This window comes from Siphateles boraxobius, unplaced genomic scaffold (assembly GCF_051911475.1).
Source record: "Siphateles boraxobius isolate OS27281-9 unplaced genomic scaffold, OSU_SipBor_1 16, whole genome shotgun sequence".
Classification (NCBI taxonomy): Eukaryota; Metazoa; Chordata; class Actinopteri; order Cypriniformes; family Leuciscidae; genus Siphateles; species Siphateles boraxobius.
This window is the reverse complement of record NW_027508766.1, coordinates 13,723,124-13,747,571: the sequence shown is the minus strand read 5'-3', so window position 1 is coordinate 13,747,571 and position 24,448 is coordinate 13,723,124. Positions and strand designations below refer to the sequence as shown.

General features: G+C 38.0%; 1 protein-coding gene and 2 long non-coding RNA genes across 4 annotated transcripts; 2 read left to right on the top strand and 1 right to left on the bottom strand.

Annotated features, from left to right (window-relative positions):
* Window positions 1-213: 213 nt before the first annotated feature.
* On the bottom strand, window positions 214-24,448 carry nr2f1a (nuclear receptor subfamily 2, group F, member 1a). 2 transcript variants are annotated; one of them, XM_077231661.1, is made up of 5 exons: window positions 24,339-24,448; window positions 19,701-19,814; window positions 19,481-19,602; window positions 4,249-4,776; window positions 214-1,451 (listed from the first exon to the last, which is right to left on the bottom strand). In XM_077231661.1, the coding sequence occupies exons 4-5, from the start codon at window positions 4,757-4,759 to the stop codon at window positions 1,177-1,179; spliced, it is 786 nt and encodes a 261-aa protein (XP_077087776.1). In that variant the 5' UTR covers window positions 4,760-4,776; window positions 19,481-19,602; window positions 19,701-19,814; window positions 24,339-24,448; the 3' UTR covers window positions 214-1,176. The 2 variants fall into 2 exon arrangements, with proteins under 2 accessions (XP_077087776.1, XP_077087775.1); XM_077231660.1 differs by lacking the exons at window positions 19,481-19,602; window positions 19,701-19,814; window positions 24,339-24,448 and adding an exon at window positions 6,056-7,645.
* Window positions 7,367-18,331, top strand: LOC143739289 (uncharacterized). Its single transcript, XR_013204165.1, has 3 exons — window positions 7,367-8,933; window positions 11,459-11,543; window positions 16,468-18,331. It is a non-coding gene; the product is annotated as an uncharacterized LOC143739289 (long non-coding RNA).
* LOC143739290 (uncharacterized) lies at window positions 19,021-24,006 on the top strand. The gene is made up of 2 exons (XR_013204166.1): window positions 19,021-19,152; window positions 19,237-24,006. It is a non-coding gene; the product is annotated as an uncharacterized LOC143739290 (long non-coding RNA).

Below are 24,448 nucleotides of genomic sequence, written 5' to 3'. Positions count from 1 at the left end.
TAACTGTATTTCAAAACTCTTTTTGAGTGGCTTGAAATTTTGTATACTTGTCAACATACTGGTCAGCGTATTAAAACGTTTAGATGAAACAAACCAATGTGCCTTTTGGCCTTCCTTACCAAACAAAAATAGGCTATGCATGCATGTAAAAGCACACCCGAAAAAGATCATTAATAGCATGAAGAACATTGAATTTGCTGAGAGCGAGACAAGTGTTGCCTATTTCCTTTTTAATAGTATAGTCACCATCACACAACTTCACGCGACCCCTTCTGCACAGGCATATCATGGATTGAGCAAAAAATGAAAGGCAACATCCAATAAAAAAGAAATAGCGGAAATATCAAGACGAAACAAACAAAATGTATTTAAAAATGATATATTAAAAGTGCTTTTGACTTTTCATGTCTTTTATCTCTGACTGATGATTGACTCAACACACACACTCGCACACACATACGACCAAGAAAAAGTTTCACCGGTGTCCTCTCCTTCAAAATGTCCATGAGGTCAGATTTTGCCGAAGTTGCATGTCCATAGCATCAAGTGAGTGGGGTAGGGGTGGGGGGTAGGGCTCAACCATCAGTGAAATTGTCATTGCGATTAGACTGTGTCTTATTTGTCTAATGTTTTTCTTTATTTTTAAATTCTCACTTCAATTTTAATTCTTGGAGAACATATCTTCAACAACATATATCGCACTCATTATAAGAAGCAAAAGGTTATATCAAAAATCATTAGTATAGAATCACAGAAAAAAACTGGTTTAGAACCAGAAAAAATACAAAACAGAGATACATAGACACAGGACATTTCTTATAATTGCTTGGAAATTTCTTTCCCGCTAAGTCTTGCTCATTTACTGCGCATATGATGTTCTTCATTTTAATTGTACGTATTTTGTTCTTTACAAAACAAAAACAAAAACAAAAGAAAATGAAAATAAAGACTAGTATTTTACAAAATGGAGAGTGTTCTTGATGACGGCGATGGATTTGCACGGGAGTACGTCCAGTTCTTTAATCTTTGTACATTACATATTCCATTTCGGTCCCAGAAGACAAAAAAGAGTGTCTTCCTAAGTGGTCAGAAATTAGGTCCTATATATATAGTCTTCTTGAAAGGGCTTGCAGAATTTTGGTCCTTTAGTCTTTTTGTCTCACTCGCTCATTCGGATCATTGAATGGACATGTAGGGCCAGTTGAAGCTGCTCCCGGATAATAACATATCCCTGATGAGGGTTTCAATGGGAGTTTTACCTACCAAGCGAACGAAGAACAGCTGTTCAATTACTGACGAAGAGACAGTGCGGAGAGAAGGCAGTCGCAGCAAAAGCTTGCCAAAGCGACTGGGCTGGTTCGGGTACTGGCTCCTCACGTACTCCTCCAGGGCGCACTGAGACTTCTCTTGCAGGCTCTCGATGTGTGCAGCATCTGACAGGCCGCAAGCGTCTGAGTAGACAAAACACAGCACAGAAAAGAGGCCCAGGTTATCATTCAGCATCAGCATTACGTGTTGTTGACAAAGTGAGATGAACAAACACGAGCCCAACATCATGCATCACGCAGCGTATGAGGCTGCCTGTAATATAAATAAACAATACGACTGCGCAATCCCTCAAAGAGTAACAGAACGTATTCCCTGCGTTGTAGGGGACATACCACATGCGCGCTCACAAATCAGACTAAACAAAGTGTTCGTAAGGACGAGGGTGCATAGTAAGCTTGACTGAAGAGGGTGGAGAAGGCGTCAAACATGGAAATATCCAGCTACATATTTGAAAGAGAATTTGGCATGGTAATAACCGAATTTAAACCTAATTGCTTTCCAGATGCTACCGAGTCATCTCTCGTGCGAATCCCTGTACCAGCAGTTGCCTCTGCTGTGAGTTTGAATGAGGAGGCAAGGCCGCTGGAAGCAATCACATTTATTACCGTGGACTTGCCTGAGGACACAATCGCCTAAATTTACGAAAAGGACATGTATTTTACAGAAAACTGCTCTGGGTCAATAGTGTATGTCAATTAATGACATTACCTCAAACATGTTTGCAATAAACGCCAATGAAGTAGCTTTAACACATAGCTCAACCACTGGGATTGCTAGAATCAGTTCAGCCAAACGTCCTTTCTCTTGAACACTATCGCCAGGCCAATACGCACTTTGTCAGCATTCTAATATGGCGGCTCTGTTGAAGATATTCAAAATAAGAGTTTACGTCTTGTTGAATTTACGACTTAAAGTGTAATGCGTTCTGTGCCTCGGCGACTGATCTTAATTGGACTGGACTAGAAGACACTGCGGTCAAATACAATAACCTTCTGAACTTCTGAACTGTGCTAAGTCCTTACTAAAATCTCTCAGTAATGTGACCTCATGGGCCACTTTCCGCTGCAGCCAGCATGTGCAGAAAGCACTGCTATAAAAACAGAGACAATTCAGCAAAATAGCCCTCAATATTGTGTTTCGTATGTGTAGGAATGCTTTTGTTAATAGTTTACTTAACGATTTACACTTAATGAGAAAGAACTCGAGAAGATACAAAACCAAGGGGCGCACTATGTTAATCCATCAGGTGACACATATGACTATATGTTCAAAATGTTATGCAGCACCTCGGTCTGGTAACAAATCAGAAGATATAACCTACTAATTATTATCTAAACATATTGCTTTCTAGTCTTACGAATAAGGAAAACCTGATTTACCGAAGGGTCTAGAAGTTGTTCTGAAACGTTACCCAGTCCAGACCCGAATATCTGAGTGCTTTGTAATTCATTGTTAAGAATGGCAAGGAACGTTCTGTGTGAGTCTGACGTCATTGAGAAACAAATAGCCTATAACGTTATATTTCGGTGGCAACGATTAGATGTTCAAAATATAAACAAATGTTTTTACATTTTTGGCATGCTTTACATATGCTAATCAACACTAACGCATATTTCTGAAAATTAAGGCAATACACAACGTGTAAACCGAACCGTGGCCTACTTAAACTAACTTGAACGCGTCATCTTATTTTCACCTTAGGGGAAACAGACTACACATTTTATGGCTACACTACAGAACATAATCAGTAAGATATAGTCTCGTTTTAGACACGTTTTGTTCTCACACACACACACACACACACACACACACACACACACACACACACACACACACACACACACAAATATATATATATATATATATATATATATATATATATATATATATATATATATATATATATATTTGTGTGTGTGTGTGTGTGTGTGTGTGTGTTAAGCCTGCACCTTTGCTCAACAATCAAAGATGTTTAAAGGTATAGAGTAGTTGTATTGACTCGATTGTATTTCCAGCTGCTAAACAAATATTAAAGTTGATATTATTCATAACATTTCATTTAAATTTTAGCATACGAAGATCAAATCACCGTAATTAAGAAATAAAATACGCATATAATAAAATTACGTTGTTATAATATCAGAAACAACAGTGTGCGTAAACCTTAATAGTGTTATGACTATTATCGTTTGTTGCACAGAAAAAACACTAATATATTATAAACATATATTACGATGCTAGAGGTGTGAGAGCAATTTGGTGTCGATCAATGTTTTGGAAAAATTGCTATAGTTTTTTTTATTTTTTATTTGTTTATACTTGCTATTTGGCAAATTAACCCACCATTAAATTGACCACCAGGCTGACGGATATTTCTGCGAAGCCTATAATAAATATATTTTTTTAATAATAGGCTACCCCAGCTTAAAAGCAATTGTTAATAATAGCAACCTTTTCTCAACAGAGGTCCCTAGATGTTTATTTGTGTATGTACACTGTGGCATTGTGTACAACTGTGAAAAGTGGTTGAGCAGATTTAAGAAAGATATTCAGAATGAGATCTACACTTGATTGAACAAATATTGGCCTAAATAATTTCCAAAAACATAGAATTAATGTGAAATGCATATTCAAGCTCATAAATTGAATTTATGCTTTATTGTCAGCCTCCACTAATATTGCAAAATAATATTATCGGTTGCCTACAATAATAGGCCTATATGACACTTTGTATTACATTAAATATTGTGAATGTCTTTTAAATACATTTGAAATGGGTCTAGCACTTGTGCGCTAAATAGATTTTACAGCACAAAGCCAGCTTGAGGCCCACTAGTGAAGCTTCGATGCCGAAGCTCAGCCACCCCGTATTGCATTGCCCCCTTATGTCTGTAAGTAGGCCTCGTCTCACACACTCACCTGATGTGAAGAGCACTATTGCCTTAATGCAGCTGTATTCTGCAGAATCGACGTGCAGTGCTTTGAGCTTCTCAACTTGTTCCTGGAAGATACGAATGTGATCCATGAAGGCCACGACGCGATCCGCCGACATAGGCGAGGCGTGCAGGCCGGCAGCGGCAAGCAGTGGGGCCACATGTAGGGGCATGGAGCACTGAGCCGCGTTTAGCACAAATAACTCGCTCCATGTCAGTCTGAGCAGGGACACCTGGTCGGTGATCTGTAGGTCTGGAAAGAAAGGGATGTTCCTCGCCCATTCCACAGCACTGAAGAGCAGACGAGCCGCAAGCTCACAGATGTTCTCGATCCCCATAATATTATTGGGCTGCATGCACTGGCTGCCATAGCGAGACGTAGGATAAGGCTCTGCCCGAAGTAGTAACGAGATGTATCCGGAGAGATAACAATGACCATTCAGAGGATCCCCGTTCGTTAGCGCGTACTGGCCCGGGTTCGGTTGGGTTGGAGGCATTCTTCCTCGCTGAACCGCTGACAAAAAGAAAGAAAGGGAGAGGAAATGTACATCTAAAACTGTGAAACATCATGTGGAAGCTTTACTTCGAGTGCATGAGTAGTCTGGACTGCTGTTTAACATCTACGAGAATACAACTAAATTACAAACTATTTGGCACTGCGTTTCGGGGAAAAAAATACTTTCAAATGGTCATTGAATTCATTATTACGGTGATGTTTACCTTTGTTTATGGACTTCAATTGCTAATATGAAGACATACAAACACTCTAGCTCTTTCTCGTTTTTTTTGTCTTCACACACGTACACACGAAAACATTACAAATGTTTATATTTTTTGTTTGATTTGCACGTTGTAAACACTGTGGACGAGGATCGAGCTTAAATCTCGACTACAGAACTAGTTAAATTCCAGCAGCCTTTTTCTTGTTACAAATACTACACTCCAATATTACTTTGCCTGTAATATACATAGATTTGTGTGAAGTAATAAGTTTACAGGCAATTTAATGATTAAGATACTAACTCTAAAACAGAATTTTATTTGATCCACAATCGAAACAAGACTTTGTTTTTTTTACTATTGATAACAAAAACACACACACACACACATATATATATATATATATATATATATATATATATATATATATATATATATATATATATATATATATATATATAGGCATTATCTTACGTTTAACCATTTCGTTCTGCTCAGTTATTAACAGTAGACTTGCAAAGGCCATTGTTCGCATACAGCTAGGCTGAGAGGGGACATACAGGCCTCTAAACGCTTACTCTAAGCTACGGCGTAAAAACAGATGCGTATCTTATTTTCAAAGATAAAACTATGGCCCTTATTTCATTTAGGTGTACAATAAGTGATAAGTACGTGTAGTAGTCTTTTCGGTAGGCTTGTGCAGTCGTTCAGCACGCACGCACGCGCGCGCAAACACACACACACACACACTTTATGGTTATCTTTCTCTCTTTTACACACATACAGTGTTCATAGGTGACTGTAATATATCATGTAATTGGCTGAGTTGAAAGGGTGCATATGATGCTTGCCTATCTATGTGAACAATATCACTTGTATTGGATACATGCTGTTCTTATCTATGCGAGCGGATTTACTACTGCTTGTACGCGCCCTCTGACACTCTTTAGTAAGCAATCAAAGCGAATTTATTTCGCGTTTGTATGTGTATATGTGCGAGCTTTATGTAACTGGCTCTAAACAATAAACATGTGTGTAGCAATAGAGTGTTGCGTTTAGAGAAATATATTCACCTTCCCGCCGCATGCCCACTTTTAAACATTTCTTCAGCCGACAATATTGGCACTGATTACGATGGTGCTGGTCAATAGGACAGTTCCTGTTGGCACGACATGTATATGTTAAGTTCCTTCGGACACTCCTCTTGAAGAAACTTTTGCATCCTTCGCAGGTGAATTGACCATAGTGCTTGCCGCTCGATTTGTCCCCGCAAACAACACATTCTATATGCTGCTGACTCTGTCCAGAATTCTGGCTGCCCTTGTCGCCAGCCGTCCCTGGTGTGGACGGGGGTCCTGGCTGGCTGGGAGTCTGCGGAGTGTGTGGTGCCGCTGACGCCGCCTGCTGTTGCTCCCTCGCCGGCTGAGCTGCTGGATTGGGGCCGCTCGGAGGTCCTCCGGCCACGTCTTCCTGCGGATCTCGCCATACGCTAACTACCATTGCCATATCTCGGGCCCGAAAAGTGCTTTCAAGCGAACTGGTCGCTCGGATATCGGAGCAGGGAAAAGGGAAGTCTTGAACGAACGGCAGCGCGAATTCAAATCGGAGCACTCAATCTCATAGGGAAAAAAGTAGAAGCAGAAAATGATCAATACATTCAAAATACCGCAGTCGATAGAAATGCACCCGATCAGGATATGCAGTTGTCGGGAGGCCAGTTCCAAGGTAAATTGCAGACAGCCATTCGGGAACCCAATCGTGTATAGAGAAAGCGATCCCAGACGCAATGAAAAAGAAAATCAGTTTTCTTAAAAAATACCGCAATAAAAATTCTTCACGTTGAAGCAAAAATAATAGCTTTCTGGTGGACCGGAGATCCAAAGTGCTGTGCAAAATAAATTCCCCTCTTTTTTCTTCCTTGCTCCTCTCTCCGTCTTCGCGGTTGAAGAGGAGGAAACACTGAAGAACGGATTTCTCTATCTATGTTCATGAATAAAGCTCATCTGGTCCGACGAAAGAAAAAAAAACAACGTCGCCCGAGAGCCTATGTAGTTTCACCTCTCCAGTAGGAACAGAGCAACGATAAAAAGAAGAAGAAAAAAAACAACTAATGGAATATGTAAGGAGCAGAGACTCAAAAAAAGAATGCGTTTTAACGGGAGTACCAGCGGAGCAATGTTTCCGAAACGGAGATCTGCGCGAATGTCTGTATATAGTGAACTTTGACACTACTATTGAAACTGACACGTTTCTATGGAGATCGCTGCGCCTTATATGGTGCTCGTGTCAAGGAGCCAAGAGAGGGGCTGCTGGCAACTGATAATCAAAGGCGACTGACTGGTCAGAACCCTGCATCGGGGGGAGAGAGAAAATGGGAGGCTAAGGTTAGCCAAGCCTCCTTCACTCCATTGGTTAGAGTCCTCGCTCCTCGCTACCTACGACTGAGGGCTCTGACAAGCACAATTTACATTGCGCTCGCCCCTGCGCGGCTATTTACTTTGAAACCCGATTAGAATGGACCGTCTATTGTCACAAAAAGAGGAAGAAACCCCAGAAAGAAGCGGCTAAAAGCGGGATGAAAGCAATAAGTGAACTATACGTGCACGTGAAATATAAACAAATGGGTGTGAGGCAGAGAGAACTGGTGCGAGCCTCACAAAGTTGAAAGTATTGGGTTCAAAGCTGTAGTCTTAATTACAAAAATACCCATTGCAACGTCCAGATTTGAACTATGAAGGTCCCATTCACATTTTACGTAATTTGACAGAACAATACTGATTGGAAACTGCATATCAATGCATAAAGCAGATTTTCACGCGTCACTTATGCATATAGTTCTCAGTAAAACGATCAAATATATAAATGGAAAAAAAAAACGTATTGTGACTCGTGATAACTATAGTTTGACTATAAAGATATCAGTATAATGGAATGCTTTAGCAGTGATAGGAAACAGATCAAGCAGCCAGCCAGGGCACAAAGAGGAATCAGACTATTATGATATTGGAAAGTATAAAAATCCATCGTTCAGTGTGTTTTAACAGATTATCAACGATGGAAGTTTTTTGTAGTCTATAATGCGCAGGGAAACCGGCTTTTTGTGCATGAATGCCGAAGGCTGCGCTGTACATGCTTATAATGTCTGGATCGGGCTGCCATCTAGCGTACAGTAGACAATTACAGCGACATAAAAATTAGTAATTTATTGCCATTTTTTTGCATGTTCCTAAATGTAGTTCAGAGACGAATTACGCGGTGGGATGAATTTATCAGATTTTAATTTTATTGGTGTATTTATGACACTTGCTATATGATGATTTCAAAGTCTTACTTTGATCATGCATCTAGTGCAACTTGATAATCATTTAGCCTGTTTTATTTAGCAATGCATGTACTTAGAAATAATTAGTTTTACGGAGAAACAAGTTTTGGTCATTGCCAAATTAAGGAGGTTAAACCTCTTAGTAACTTTTATCATGACAAACTTTTTCACCAGAACTCTGCTATATATGAACTATACATCAACAGTCCAAAACTGTGCGATAGAAGTTAAGAGGAGGCAAACACCGAAATCCGTCCGTTTACGAAACCCTTACAAATAGGTAGCCTATTTTCAACTCGACCGCGGAGCTTCCTCCGTCTCTCCTCACACCGATCCGCAGAAACGCACGCTGTTGTCCTCTGTTCTTTGCAAAGGTGAAACGAATAAGATTAAAAGGAACAAAGAGAAACTTCTTTAAGTGTACCATCAAGGTTTTACTCCACAGACAGGGAAGAGAGCGAGAGGGGAGAGAGGGAGAGGGACAGCGAATGGGAACACAAGGCACGCATGAAACAGTATTGAAGAAATGGTAAAGTGGACACTTGGACATTCAAAGTGCGAGCGCCCAGCGACTGGTGGGTATCATACTTTGGGATCGGCGGTTTCTCAGTTTGGTCCATATTTGAAAGGCAAGTACTTTTATCACTTTATGCAATCCCAGATTTTTTTTGGGGTGAAATTCATATAAATATCTCGCAATGTATACGTAAACTTGTATCAAACTAAAACCTCAAATGCTCATCAAATTAAGAACGTGAGACTGTCAGGTGAAAGCAATGCGGATACAGACCACGGGAGATCGGTGGACAGAATTCTATCGATCAATTGCACTAGCCTACTTACTCTTAAAAACAAAACAACTCTAACGTCGTAGTAACGCTGAACATGACTGAACGTTTGACTTTAAGAAACGCCTTTTCACCTGTGTTATTCGTCTTGTATGATCTCGTAATGGGAAGATCGATAGCAGTCTGTTTGTCTAAGTGATAATGTCAACGGATTAAAAGGACGATTATACGATAGACATGTTCAGAATCAAGTAGGGCTGACGCGTGTTCATAAAAAATTAAACCATTTTGAGAAGAAGCAAAAAACTATTGAAATAAGTATAAATGTAGCCTATATATCTGCCTTAAAGGACTGATTTTTTTCCATTAAATGAGTTATCAACAAACTTAAAGGCAAATATGGCACAATTAATGACAGAGAGCACATTTCACTATATTACTTATTTTTATTTTTTAGGGATCATTATATATATATATATATATATATATATATATATATATATATATATATATATATGTGTGTGTGTGTGTGTGTGTGTGTGTGTGTGTGTGTGTGTGTGTGTGTGTGTGTGTGTGTTTGTGTGTGTGTGTGTGTGTGTGAGTGTGTGCCTATTTATATAGAAATATATCGTTAGGCCTTGTACTCATCAAAAAGCTTTTGTTAGTCATGTGTAATGGACGTTTTATCGATAGAAAGTAAGAAAAATAAAGTGCAAAACAATGTTCAAAAAGTTAGTTACAATGTTTCAAATGACAATATAAAGGATAGTTCTCATTATACAATAATAAAATAAAATTAGATAATCATGATCATATGACTAAGTTATGTTATCTATTGAAATCAACGATGGTCGAAGAGATGCGTCTTTATGCTGTAATGTTTTGATGTGTGATGATGATACTAATATGAATAATAATAATGATGATGATGATAATTAATCGTTTCACAGCACCTCATGTAATTTGTAATATAGTGTTATATTTCTTAATGATCGTGCAAACTCGTTCAAAATAGCAATAAACAACATATACCGTTTAGTCTAATGCATGCACCCTATGCTCGAGCTGCTCGAGTTATAAAATCCCACGAATGGCGGACCTACAAAGTGAGCACGAATGTAAATACGCTCGGGTTAGATGCTATAAACTCAGAGGACACCGCAGGGATAAAACTTTCCTTATTTTATCAGACACTTATGATGTTACTTTTATCCAAAGTCCCATTAAAAACAGAATAAATTGTATATTTTTTGTTTACTTACATTTACAGTTTGTACAGTAAACATCTGAACATAAAACACACTAAAGAGTGAGGTTTGTAGTTTATACCCCTCCGTATCCGTATACAGATAAAATAAAGCTTCCCTTGAAACCGAATTGCTTGTATATCACAATGAGTGGATCATTTATACTAAAGACATTTATACTAAATTGTCGGTTGCTTGATAGCAGGCCTGTCATGAGCAGTTTTAGAATTAAGTAATCATTACATACAAAAGTAGAATATGTAGGTTTACATATATAGGCATATATACTAATAAAAAATGCATGACAGAAATATAAACTTGAACAAATACAGATAAAAAAAGTGATCAACAAATCAATAAATCAAAACTTTCATCAAAGTAGAGAATCGCTACCTTGCAAGTAACCAACGCGTTTTAGTTAAAATAACAGATAATTTAAACGTGATAAACATTTTGGGAAGCATTTGCTTATGGTATAGTTTTAAAGTTATCTACATTGTGAGTGTTGCATTGAAGTAAAAACAATGTTAAGTGAGACATATTGTTCTAGTTGGTTATATTCTGCTCTCTGTAATAATCTCACAGTCTTTAAACACGTTGCGCGCCTCTCTAATGCGATGGTTGGTTTTTGTCACTTTGAGTAGTAGTGAGTTGAAAGGGAAGAGGAGGGGGCTTTTGTTCAATTTGATCCCTAACTATTTGGGGGCTCAGATTGGTGTGAAAGGGACGAGAAGGTCACTTGAAATCGCCTTTTATCCACTGCCATTCTCTCTATGGATCAGCAACTTTCAATGGACATCATCTAATCGCTCTTAATGGAAAGGGTAGTGGGGAGAGTTGTGGAAAATATCTTAAAGTACGCCACTTAATATTACTGCATGGGCTATTTAAAAGACGTTCTCATTAATGTTTTGCACAAAATCACTCCAGCATTCCCCCCACCCATGTGTGTTTCATGCTTGAAGATTTAGCTGAATATTGCCTATAGGCGTCATAAACAGCATGGCAGTCACTTTACATATTGGGTCAGCTGACCAAATAAAGCCATGTAGATTTTTTTTTATTTTGAGAAAACAAACAGAACTTTAACAACTCTTTATTTACAATGCACATAAACAGGCGAATCGTCTTACTGCCAGTGTGGGGCTCTGTTGATGGCCTATAGGATGATTACGGTGGCCGTCACGGGGATGAAGAAAAACAGGTAGGAAAATAGGCCTATTTTTTTTTTTTACAGCTTATAGATTTTTGAGTGGCCCACAAAAGGAAATGCATTGTCAAATTCCGAATTAATTAAATAATTTTGACTGTGTCCACAAAGGGGGATTTTTTCTTTTTCTAGTTAGCTTGTGGTAGTTTAGTTAGAGAAACTGTCAGTTTATGCTTGAGGTAATGGCTTTATTGCTCACAAACTATCATCTATTTAGAGCTTATGTACTAATTGCCTTGGATGGCCTCATAGACCAAGATCATAAATCCGTTAGCAGTTAAAACGAGCCCAGACCCATAATTAGGCTAACTTGCGCTTCTGACATTCCCTCAAAAGGCATAAAAACCACAACAATGACACTAAAGTACACGTATCGTATGTTGTCAGCAAATCCTTAAGGAGCTCAATTTCAGACATTAGCCTAGGCCCTGTAGACATGGGAAGGAACTTAACAGCACAGACAGAATTCATAAAATACTTAAAATAATGAATTAAAAATAAATATTTGTAATGACAGCAAAACTGTAGGTGTCGACTAGGTGTTAGACTACTTTAATTAGTTTTTTAGCAGGGGGATATTTAATAAGGGCTGGGTTTCCCGAAGCAAAAGCAGAAGGAAGCAGAGGTAAAACGTCAGGTGCACGTAAGTAGGCTACTTAATCTCTCGGGCATGTTTTCTCAAAAGCATCGGTACATAAATAGAACGTAAACGTTTTGAGGAGAGTCTCAATAGCAACTACACAGCTTATTTAGGCTACGTGAATTTAAAGTTATCTCTTTTTTTATTATATAGCCTATGTTTAAACTTTTATCTTGTTTTTAGTTCATCAGAGGCAATGGGACATTTAATAAACAATGTTAATGCCTTTTGATAATTTTCAAATTCATTAATAGGCTGCCTACTACACACCCTGGGAAAAAAGTGTGTAAAAATCACATTGAAAGCGGCACTTAACGGTGTGCGCGTCACGTGATAGGTCTGGATTTACTTGCAGACTACACGGTATAGCTATAAGCAGCTGACAGGTCTACTTTGATAAACAAATAAATAATGGCAACAGAGAGAAGCTATATTTATAATTACCAATGATATTGATGTCAGAAGACTACATGTGCTCCTAGAATATTTTTAATAAACAAAATAAATGAATTAATATTTTATTATTTTCATTAACATAGCAGTATGAAGTTAGCATCGATATTTATAAAATATTATCTTACCAAAGCCATAATCCTTCATTTGACTAAATTCTGTAATTATGAATAAATTCAACACCTGCACAAGATGAAGCGCAATTTCCACTTTAGGCAGTTTCACACTCTTTGTTTTGGAGAGACCAACTCTTCGATATATTGCAGAAAGTCAGTAGGCCTAAGTTCTAATAACGCGAGGTGTATGGGCTTGTTTGTTAGTAAAATAAAGTACGGACGTTACTTACGATAAAAGCGTATACCGGCCTGCAACCAGCAGTCGTGTAGCTATTGCGTTGAGGTATATGATTGCATATAGTAATATAGGCCTAGCCTTCTACTGTAACATAAAAGCAAGCCATTTTCTAAAATAGGCAATATAAATCCAGATCTATTATCCTCTTCAACGTTGTTAGTGCAAGGTATTTTAGGAAACAAGGGGTTAAATTAGTTAGGAATTCAACAAAAAGTATCCTACACCCCAATAATTTATAATCCTAGAGATTGCCGAGAAACAGATGTCCACCCTACTTTTATCTGCTTAAACATTTTGTCATCGCATTTTGTTATGGTTTCGCAACGAATGTCCGAACAAGAGCAAATCCTAAATAAGCACACGCTTAACACGAGCGGAAGTCTTCTTAGCAGAGAAGAGCAACGATAAGCGACTGTATTTGATGGGGGTAGCTTTTGTTGTGTGAGGTAGAGAGTCACCTCGCATATTTATAATGGTCTGTTAAACCGACCCGCAGAGGGAATTTAATTGGAATTTCGTCTGTCTTAGGCACATCCACGCTGGAAGACAGACGAGATTAATTGCTTTGAAAGGGTGATAATGTACACGTGCAGGACGACTACAGATAAAGACACATAATGTCTGACTTTTCAAATATAATTTTCAGTTATTTCAAACTAAATGCTTTGCCATTGTCTAGTGGTAAATATGTTTTAAGTCGGCTAGGCTATATGACACACACACACACACACACACACACACACACACACACACACACACACACACACACACACACACACACACACACACACACACACACACACACACACACACACACACTCAGGTATTTTGAGTTGTCAGAGGTTCAGTGATAAGTGACAGGAGATGTGAAAAAGATCATAAGCAATAGCTCAAACATGCAGGTTTATATAAATGAGTCATGCCACATTGTTTTTTATTTATTTTTATTTGGTAAAAAAAGGGTACAATAAAACTATTAATAGATTAACATTAACTCCTTAAAAAATCTTTTGTCAAAAAATTCAATTTGCTTTACTAATAATTTCTTGGATTGAGTAGGCTATCTCCAAATGTCCCCCGAACTATAAGTTAACATTCTCTCTAAAGTAAACTTTAAAATGTGAAAAAGTAATCTCCCTTAAACCGTCAGACATGCAGCTTGAAGTATCAACATGTAGCTATATTTTACAGTATCAGTTACAAATAAAGAAAATAGCTTCCGACCTGCTTCTCCTTATAAAGTGAAAGCAACAGTTCTATGGAGCAATGTTGAGTCATAAGGTAAAATAAATTGGGGTTGTGAGTAATTTTCACTTTGCTGAGTAGTTAGTCACATTAGAGTTTTTAGGCAAATACTGGCAGGTTGTTTGAGGCTATCTAGAGCTCCAACAGGCAGTTAAATCGATGACTCACTGGGTTCAGAAATCTTTTCCCCCATGAGTGTCCAGAACAGTGTACAGTCAGGAGACATTCTGAGTGAATGATGTGTGACTTTATTTAAGAGCAAAGTTGCTTAAATGGCTAATAAAAGATGACACCTGATGACTTACTGCGAGAAAACAGAACCATGAGAGAAAAGGATGATCAAAATCAGACAGAGGTTCACTGGCTCTGTCTTTGAATATGTTCCAATACATAAAAGGTATTTTCTTGTTTACAGGAGCTTAGAGCACTTAAATATTATACAAGGTACTTTACAAGAAAAAAAAAAAAAATCTAAACAGAGTAAACAGAAAACGTGTGTAGGTGTGTGCACAAACTAGGTTTTGTAACATTAAGGTTCATTTCCAAGCTATTATGGTAACACTTTAAAATAAGGTTTCATTTGTTACCATAATGTATTTACTAACATGAACAAACAACAATCAATGTTAAAGTATTTCTTTATCTTTGTTAATGTTAGTTAGTAATAAAAATCAGGTTTATTATTTGTTCATGTTAGTGGTAACAAATACAACTTTTGGTTTTAATAATGCATTAGAAAATGTTGAAATTAAGATTAATAAATGCTGTAGAAGTATTGCTTGTGTGTAACTGAAGTATTTAACTAATGAATCCTTTTTGTAAAGTGTTACCATTCTTAACAAAATTTGACCCATATTACTGTCAGTGTATCATTATCCTGTGCACCATTTCATTATTATTTTAAATATACATTATTTATAGTTTTACATCTGCCAATTTGTTTGTATAGTTTGAGGAACAGAACCCATCTAAGTATGATAACCTTACTTCCTGGAATGTCTGCCAAGAGTAACTTTAGTTCCCTACAAAGCCAAAAACCCATTAGATATTATTTTTGTTACCAATGTCCAATATTATCTCTTACACAATGATCGATCATGTGACCGATAGGTTTGTCTCAACTGTGCACAGATTAATAGAAAACAAAGTGTGACCTGCAAATATATCGTCCTATCAATAATAGCTTCCTTATCACATCATTTGCATAATATAATGAAACAACAGAACAGGAGTCACTTATTTTCTCCCTTCAGTCATCAGACACATGCTGAAGATGTATTTTGTTTTGTCAGAATTCATAATATCCATAATCCTCCAACTAATTGTATAGGGCGTGGTGTAGTGTATAAATGTAAACAATGCATATCATACTGGTAATCTGTTTAGTCTCACTTCTAGTAGCCCTCAGTCATATGTTCAACAATGTCAAGCATCCTCAGTCACAGTAGTTTCAGCACAGGCTAGTGGATTTAAACAACAAAACCTGAATCAGGAATCAGATCAAGAGCAGCACTCATGATTTACCTACACGGCTTTCATGTCACTAAGCAAACAGTTTTCTAGTCGTTTCTATCATATTGTTTTTGATAAATTAACTAAATATAAGGTTTTGAACACTGCAACTGTCTTGTACACTTTCAATTCCCATTTATAGCGCTTTTCACAAAAGTTTCAAAGCAGCTTTAAGTGCGTCTACATTAGAGTGATCTATCAGAGGTGACTGTGTCCACGTAATGCTTTTTTAGAAATGTACATTTAATACATGATGTTAGATAGCTAACAACATGTACTAATTTAAAGCAGAAACAATGAGCTCATTGAGGTAATTATTACAAGTTGTGAACCTAATGATTACATAATATAGAAAATTAGCATTGGTGCATGTTGATTCAGTGTCAAAGGCATTAAAATAGGGAATATAAGGCAGTTTGGTCACCAAAAACAACTTGTCCGTGTATTTTCCTCTGTTTGTCGCTCTTTTTGTCCCTCTTCATCATATGTCAATAAGCCACTAATAGATAGTTGCAGTGACAATGAAGAATATACTCCTTGTCTGTGCATCTATACATTTCCTAGCACTCGCTATATGAAGGCAATAGACACATAACCTTAGAATCTGATTCTCTCTGCTCCTCTTTTAAGAAAGTGCTCAGTGAACTTTCAGCTAAACGGGACAGTTGCACATTCTCAATAAGCATTATCTTTTTTTCTGTTTTTCTTTTTCAGATTCTCAGAGACGGGCAACTACGAGATATCTGCATGCTTTAGATGGAAAAACACATGATCATGGTTTGATTATACTTGAACACACACACTTACACTCATAAAAAGTAAAAACAGCACCTGCATCTCTGTTTACTCGTATTACTCTTGCAGTGTCCCTCTATCAGTTCTATCTGTCAGCAAAGGAAAAGAATGCAGCCATGATTCCATGAACACACATTCCTCAAAGCAATATCTTTACCTCATAAAACATAAACTTTTGATAAATAGTCATGTTACCAGAGCTCTTATTTAAAAATCTGTGAAAAAAGCATGTTTTTGAAAGTGAAAGAGGACCGATTACAGACAGCTGTGGCACTCCAAATGTGCCTCTCCACCCCATGGTTAGGACAGCAGTTAGTGAGGGACTTCCTGCATGGAAAGCTGTGTATGTTTTCCTTCAGTGAATTGAACATCCTGCAGATCTTAAATTCCAGTCAGCAATAAACTCCCTGACCTCTGAGCACAAAATTAGGCGCATCATATAAGCAAGAGACAAAGGGGAAAGGAGGGACTACATAACAAAACCGAAAGATAGAGATAAAATAAAATGACAAAGAAAGAATGAGAGAGAATGCAAACTCACACTCACACAAACTTCTGTGCAAGTTTTCTTAATTATTCATTGTATGAAAATGATTACAGAAAAGGAAACTAGTTTACATGATTAATTATTAGCAGTTACATTTTCAATAGCATGATTTTTTGTAAGTTAGTCAGTTTCAATTTTTAAAAAATGTAAACTACTAAAAATATAAACTAAATATAAATTTCAAAGTTTCCCTGTAACCATGATGTCATCAGTTTAATCTAGTCAAATGAATATATTTTTTGTTACCAATTGATTTGTTACCACATAAAACAATTTTTTTAGGTTACATGATGACAAACTTGTTTATTTATTTATTTGGCAGTATAGCTAATTAGAGGAACACTTGGGACAATGAACAAAGCAATCCATATAAATAGATATAGTCATGGTATTGTAATGCTCATAAACTTCCAGACTCTTTTGTGAGATGATCCATTCATTTATTATGACACATGCATGCAATATTAGGGATCATCCGATACTGTATTATTTCATCTGAAAACACAATGATGTTTGTAGCCATGAAAGTGTCAGATTTCATCTTTTATTACACGGACAGGGTTGTCAGTTGCAACATATGCGGTGAACCCTATCTGCCAATATGTTTATTGAGCTATTATCAATTGACTGATGAAACAAACTACTCACCAGTCAACATATGTTCCTAATTTGCTGGATTTATTTGATTTTAAACCACATGTTTTCTGCTTTAAATGATTATGAATGTTTGCAACAGAGCAGATCACAAACAATATATTTTTACAATTGTATGTTTTCCGCATTAGGAGCAGTGGTGAGTTTGTCCCTTGAGATGCATTTTTCCCCATGATATTATTTAATAAAAATGGAAATAATAACTTCTGCCTCCTCATACCACAATCACAAAATATATTGATTGGCTATATATTCAGTGTTTTTCACCTCCTTCCTCTTGTCCTGAAATATCCCAATATTGCTAGTCATCTATAAGAAAAAGCTTAAAGGTAAGTGGCATTCCATCATTACCTTGAAGAGCTGGTTCTGCCTTATTTATGTTCACCATCCCCTGGGGTTTACCTGTGTAGCAGCACCAAAAGTGCAAAACAACTATGCCATATTATATTGTAAATATTACATTTAGAGCAGTAATCCTCTGTGTATTTATTGAATGTGCAGAATGTATATGATCTGAACAGTGTTGAAGTTGGACATATCTGAATGCCTCCAAATAAATTATTTTGCATATGTGCATATTAACATCTTTTCTTCTGTTTCTCATTTCCTGCGTTTCTCTTTGTCTGAAATCACATGCTTTATCTGGAGTATTATTGTGTATAGCTCTCAAAGGACAGAGATCTTTCCCAGAGCAGATCACATGACCCTATCATATGCTATCAAGTTGTTCTCTTATTGGTCGGTTACTCCACAATGACACATTTGCACATAGTGTATAACATAGTATTTTTGTTTTTAAATATTTTTTTTGTGTTAATTTAGAGATTGGGGGCTGGAAGACGAGATTATATATAATGTTAATCTTTACAAGTGGTTATAATGGTGTTTTCCCCCCTATCATTTTCCTTATTTTGTTGATGATGACACTTGCTCTGCTTCAGGAAGCAGGTCTCCAAGGAAATTCACTGCTGCATCACAGTGCCTGATCACTGGAATAATGTGAGTGAATGTTTAGCTTTATGAACAAAGCGACACCACATGATGTGGTGGGTGGAAAAGAAATCTCAATGCCCCTCTGTCGTATTCTTTCTCTACTTTTTGGCTCTCCTTCATGTACCATGTCTGTCAGTGCCTTCTTTACTGGCGTTTAGGTGGTGTCGCCGACAATCAAGACACAGTAAACACCACAGACAGCCGACTATGACGCGACCTTGGAACATGTTCCGTGCATTGACCATTATAAAATGCTACGTCTTTCATCTCTTTCCCTTTAGACATTGGGCTGCGGGATTGCAGCTGTGTGGCGGGTGCCACCAGAATGTTCATGTCTTGCCTTGTGTGTATGTGTGTGCGAGCGAGCGATCCCTTGGGGCTCTCTCCCTCAGCCCAGGCTCCCTGATTCGGTGTGTAAAAGCACCCCTGAATGATGGATTACTGTGTCAGTGCGGCCTGCGAAGGATTAATTTGTTTCATTGATTTCTCTTTAGGCAGAATGCCAGCGTTTGCTGCTTCCCACCTCCTTCCCGGAGACTCCCGGCCATAATAGACGGTAATGGCCTAAGACAAATCAACCTGTTTCTTGTAAAAATAGCAGCAAATAACCCCTGACTTTGCCTCACGAGCGTAAACCAGAGAGAAGCTCGATTCTGACAGCCGCATTCACAGCGTGCATTAACCCCAGGAGAAAGCTCGCGCTCCACTTGAACAAAGCCATAAGTCTTGAATACTTACGTCCCCCACTCACAGCTCAGAATGTATTGGTAATGACCGACTGTCTGGCTGTGCAGGTTATGTGCGCTTTGCCTCGGCCAATCACAGGAACGAGTGACCGCTGAGATGTTTACAACACCATCCTACCAAGCAACAGTTTCTGTGCATTAGTTGAACATATGGGTATCATATTTAAGCACCACTGTGAGAACCCTAACAAACGTAGCCTATAAACACTCACCCCTGACTGTGTTTGCTAGCTCTGGGGCTGTCGTTGTGATGTTGCAGGCATGGGCAGAAGATGAGAGAGTGTGTGGAGCTCTGGCCAGGACCCTCTATGTGGACTCTAAAGGGCCTGGAACACATAACATGAACAAACACACACACAAAAAAAATGATGTGCATCCTCAGTCAAGTGGTGGTTCCAAATCTTTGTTTTAGAAATGTTCTGAGTGCAATACTTCAAATTACCAGTGGGGAATTACACCTTGAAATGGTCACTTCAGGTTTGGGTCACATTAGCATAAGTGCCGTAATTCACCTTATAATAACAAGTAACTGATATTACATCACCCCACCTAAAATGGCCTGTGTTTGAACATTTTCAAGTGAAAATGCATTACTTTGTTACATTTATATGTATGCATTTGGCAGATATTGCCTTCAAGGTACACATTAACATTTTTATCAGTTCTTGCTTTCCCTGGGAACCAAACCCATGACCTTAGCATTGCGAGCTACAGGAAAGCCTATAATATTACACACTAGTTTCTCGAGTTAAGGACTCTCTCGCTCGCTCGCTCTCTTTCTTCTTTATACCATGGTAAGGACATTATAGTTTATAATACAAACAATAAACTCTTACTGACATTTAAGAACAAACTAAAGATATTTCAGCATTATATTTGCAGTCCAGTAATGTATGCTTAAAAGACAATGAAGTCTTACACAAATTAAATTACGGTGGTTATTCTACCATCAAGTCTTGAATGACCAGTTCAACACCTTGCATGCATTCACAATTTGAATGTGTCTAATTTAAAGAGAGAAAAAAATGAAATAACATTTCAGTTATACCAGGGCTGATTTCATAAATGTTTGATATACACGCATCCAATACCATTTGCCATTTTTTAAAAGATGTACTCATTTAGGTTTGAGGTCTCCATCTCTGTTTGTTTGAGCAGAATTACTTACTGTCCTTCCACTGAAGGCACTGCAGTGTAAACACTCAACAGACCCCCCCACAGACCAAATCAATCCTAATGCCCTTTCAGCTCTGTCTAGAAACAAAGTCCTTCAACACTGATGTTGTGGGTGAAATAAGGTAATCTCAGCTATGATACTAACTCATTGCTAGCCTCTTCCCAGGCTCCTTGCTGTCAAGAGCTGTGTTCCTCTAAAAAAAAACAGTTCTCAGGGGTCCTTACATCCTTAAGTGGCTCCAGAAAAGGTTAGTTGTCAGGTAATTGTCCAGCTGCGGTTAGGCTTATCTTAATCACAGTGCTTCAGCATAAGCCTGGGTCTGTGTTATGAAGAGGCTAACGGTGCTAAAGGGGAGGGTGGCTAGCTGAGGGATTTTGTTGTTCTTTTTCTCTTTTTTTTTTGCCTGCCTGGTGTGCTGAGATAGCCAGAGCAAAGTATAGAAAGTTAGCGTCAAGCTACCACACATAATGTGGACAAAGTGTCGGAGTACTGTAATACACACAACAATATTTCATACAGAAGAAAAACAAAAAGAACAAATGGAATGGAAACGCAGCAACACCTTTGAGCCGTCTAGAACCAAACAAGCAAGTCAAGGCACAATCCTTTTGTCATGGTTTGTTATGTATATCTGTAAAGTGCAGAAACTTGAGGGTTTGTGAAGCCTTTGATGTTGCCACTGAGTCACTGTTTAAGGGGAATGTTTGGAGGAAAACTGCATTCAGGATCCATAACACTATACAGGGTCTTTTGGTAACATCGAACAAAATAACAACAACTAAGAAGGCCTCTTACAAGGGTCAGCAAATGCAACCAAATATCTATTAACTCAGTACTTCCAAGCCAAATTAAAATTTACAAAAAGAGCACAGATCTCTCTGATCATAGAAACGTTAAAACTGTAAACAGGGTTCATTCAACCGTTGCAGCCATTTATTCTGATGTAGTTTGCAGTGGTGACACATAGTCTGCTGTCATTTTGCTCCACCGACGTCAAAGGTCGAACACAAACTATAAAATATTTGTCGGGGGTCCATCAATAATCCTGATATGCCGACACATACAGTACAAAGCTAGAGGCAGAATGAACTGTCTCGACAAAAGCATCTGGTGCACATGTTGACCCAGAGGCCAAAAGGTTAGCAGCCAGACTCCTCTACCCATCCCCGCTATGCTTTCATATGTTCATTTGATGGTGGCTGTGGCAATTATAAAGGTATACTTCAGCCAGGTCTAATGGACTAGGGGCAAAGTGCAAAGCCTTACAGTGGCGGGGGGGGGGGGGGGGGGGTACCCAAGTCAAAGGTTAGCATGGCCATAAGACTGATTATGGAGCATTCGATGAAATGGAAAGACACGGGAAGCGTACATGCTCAACTGCTCATCTTTATGCATATCGTACCTATGAACATGTCTTAAGGGAAAAACATTACACCTAATGATTTTAGTTGTCATGCAGTAGATGTTGTTTTTGTTGCCTAGATTGCCACCGGCTTTTAATAACTATTAAATATGAATGGTCAAGGTCATGAGGGTCACAGTCTGCATTTAGAGTGTATGACCAGTGCCACATGTAAAGGTTAAAATGGAATTGCTTGTGCCAAGTTTATGAAGAGCCCCATTTATGCAGGCCAGCAGGGGTGATTTATGACCGGAGATAAGAGGAAGGATGGGTGGAAAACTCTTTCTTTTTCAAATGCAATCAGCTTCTGTAAATACGCAGCTTACTTATATCCATCACGCTGTCACAGGGAATTGCCGTTCCTTTGCTTAGATGAATAACAGCTTTTGTCTGGGTACCGACAACTGTGCTTTTGAAGAACAGTTGTTTTATCATTTTGTGTGTGTATGAAGCTCACTTTCCAAGTTCCCTGATATTAGCCTATGCAATTACATCATTCTAAGCATACCATATCACAACATATTTAAAAGAAATCACTCATTTAATTATCTGTGTAATCCATTGTAACAGCAGTCCTATGTAAGCAGACGGCATAGTTACAAGGGAGAATAGTCTCCTAAAGGAGGCTCTGTTCATTCAATTGGTCATATAAAAGGAAAACTGTATTTTTCTTGGCATCTGATTCAGAAGCGACTGCATGTCTCATCATTTCTACCTGCCCCCATAACTAGGTAAAGTTATTGCATACTTGGTCTGGTTTAATTAGATTTAAAACAATTAATCTTGATTGAAACAACCTGAATTTTTGGCATTCCATAATTTGTCCAAAAGGTAAATTTGATCTGCTATCAGAACAGCAACATATTCACAGTTAAAACTTTAATGTTTTGTCACTGAATACCATGGCCAAGAACATTTGTGGGTCTTTGGCCCTTAAATCTGAAAACCACTCAGTGGTATGATCTTTGTGAAACTGCACCCCAGTGGCTCAAGGTCTGGCTGAAATGGAAAAAAAGAATGAGAGATGTGCTTTGAACTCTTTGCCAAAACGGAAACACGGTCTAGTGCTGCTCATTTTAACGAGTCGTAAGAACTATTTTTGTTCCCTCATATAGCAATAAATTTGGTCTTTCCTTTTTATGTAAGCTTAATGTTTTTCTAGGTGTGGATCAAAGGGCGATAATTCAGAAAACCATATGCATCATACATTTTAGCTCATGCCTCTCAATGTCACACACAAATCTTGTTTAATTTTTACTAAATGTTGCACTTGGACTTCAGCAACCAACTGCAGCGGTGAAAGAATGAAAATATAAGGAGCACTGTGGGAAAAGTCAAACAAAAAAGTTAATACAACAAACCAAAATATTGGTTTGATGACTGACATTTGAAATAGGGCATAGAATGGATGTAATTTAAGTCTAAGTACACTCTTCCCTCTTTTCACACACCCCTCTGGGTGACTGTTATTAATGCCATTTCCTCTTGTCATATTATGTCATACGGGAAAGAACGTCATCTTCTGTAAGGGCCCTGCATTCTGCCAGTAGGCCTAGTCAGAGTACAAATTATCATCAGACCAGACAGAGTTATCACCACTGTCCTCCTTAGTGTTATAAACTGCTGTTCATCTCTATTCTAGTTCTTTGAAACGTCTTCTTTTTTTTTTTTTTGCCTGCAACATTTCATATCAGAATATGGTTTTAAAATAAATGCTAAATTATTTATGGTTTGTGTGAATTTTGTGTATGAGCATGTGTGATGTTTTGTCTCTTATTGGGACAGATCAACCACTCCTGGCTGTTTGTGTGTTCAGGGAGCAGAGCTTTGCATTAAAATATGATTTTATCAATAGTGTGATCAATAGTGTCAGCCTGCCATTGTGTAATTATTCTGGCCTCCTGTATCAATAAAGCTGCAATAAAGCTGTCATGCTTGATCTGTTGGTCGTGAACATTCTGTAAGCAGTCAAAAATTTGGGGGGCACTTTTAGCCTATCATATCCTTATCGAGATCTCCCAACATCATTCAAATATGGCCATAAATGCCCAGGCAATAAAACCTGCACATTGGATTTTGTCTATTAGCCTAACTTACTGGAAGAGAGCATCAAGATATTCAAAAGTAATCAAGCATAAGAAACCAGGCTATCTGATATCAGGCTATATGATAACACACGAGTATGTTCAGACAAACAACATGATTGCGAGTGTCAGTGTGATATTGAATACGAAATTTTAATAAACAATAAATGTACATTGAGTTACTTACATTTCGGACACAATATTGGCAGTTAATTCATGTGTGTTGCTCCAAAGAAAATAGTTTAAATAGTTCAACCGTCGCGGCCGGGTCTCTCCTAGCAACACGAGCTTCTAGAA

Bases quoted from the DNA above. Each gene is read 5' to 3' on its own strand.
- nr2f1a (XM_077231660.1), bottom strand. From the start codon at position 6,488: ATGGCAATGGTAGTTAGCGTATGGCGAGATCCGCAGGAAGACGTGGCC. The intron at 4,777-6,055 runs GTGAATATATTT...TCTTTTTGTCAG, and splicing joins AGTGGGCATGCGGCGGGAAG to CGGTTCAGCGAGGAAGAATG. The intron at 1,452-4,248 runs GTGAGTGTGTGA...TTGTCTACTCAG, and splicing joins AATAGTGCTCTTCACATCAG to ACGCTTGCGGCCTGTCAGAT.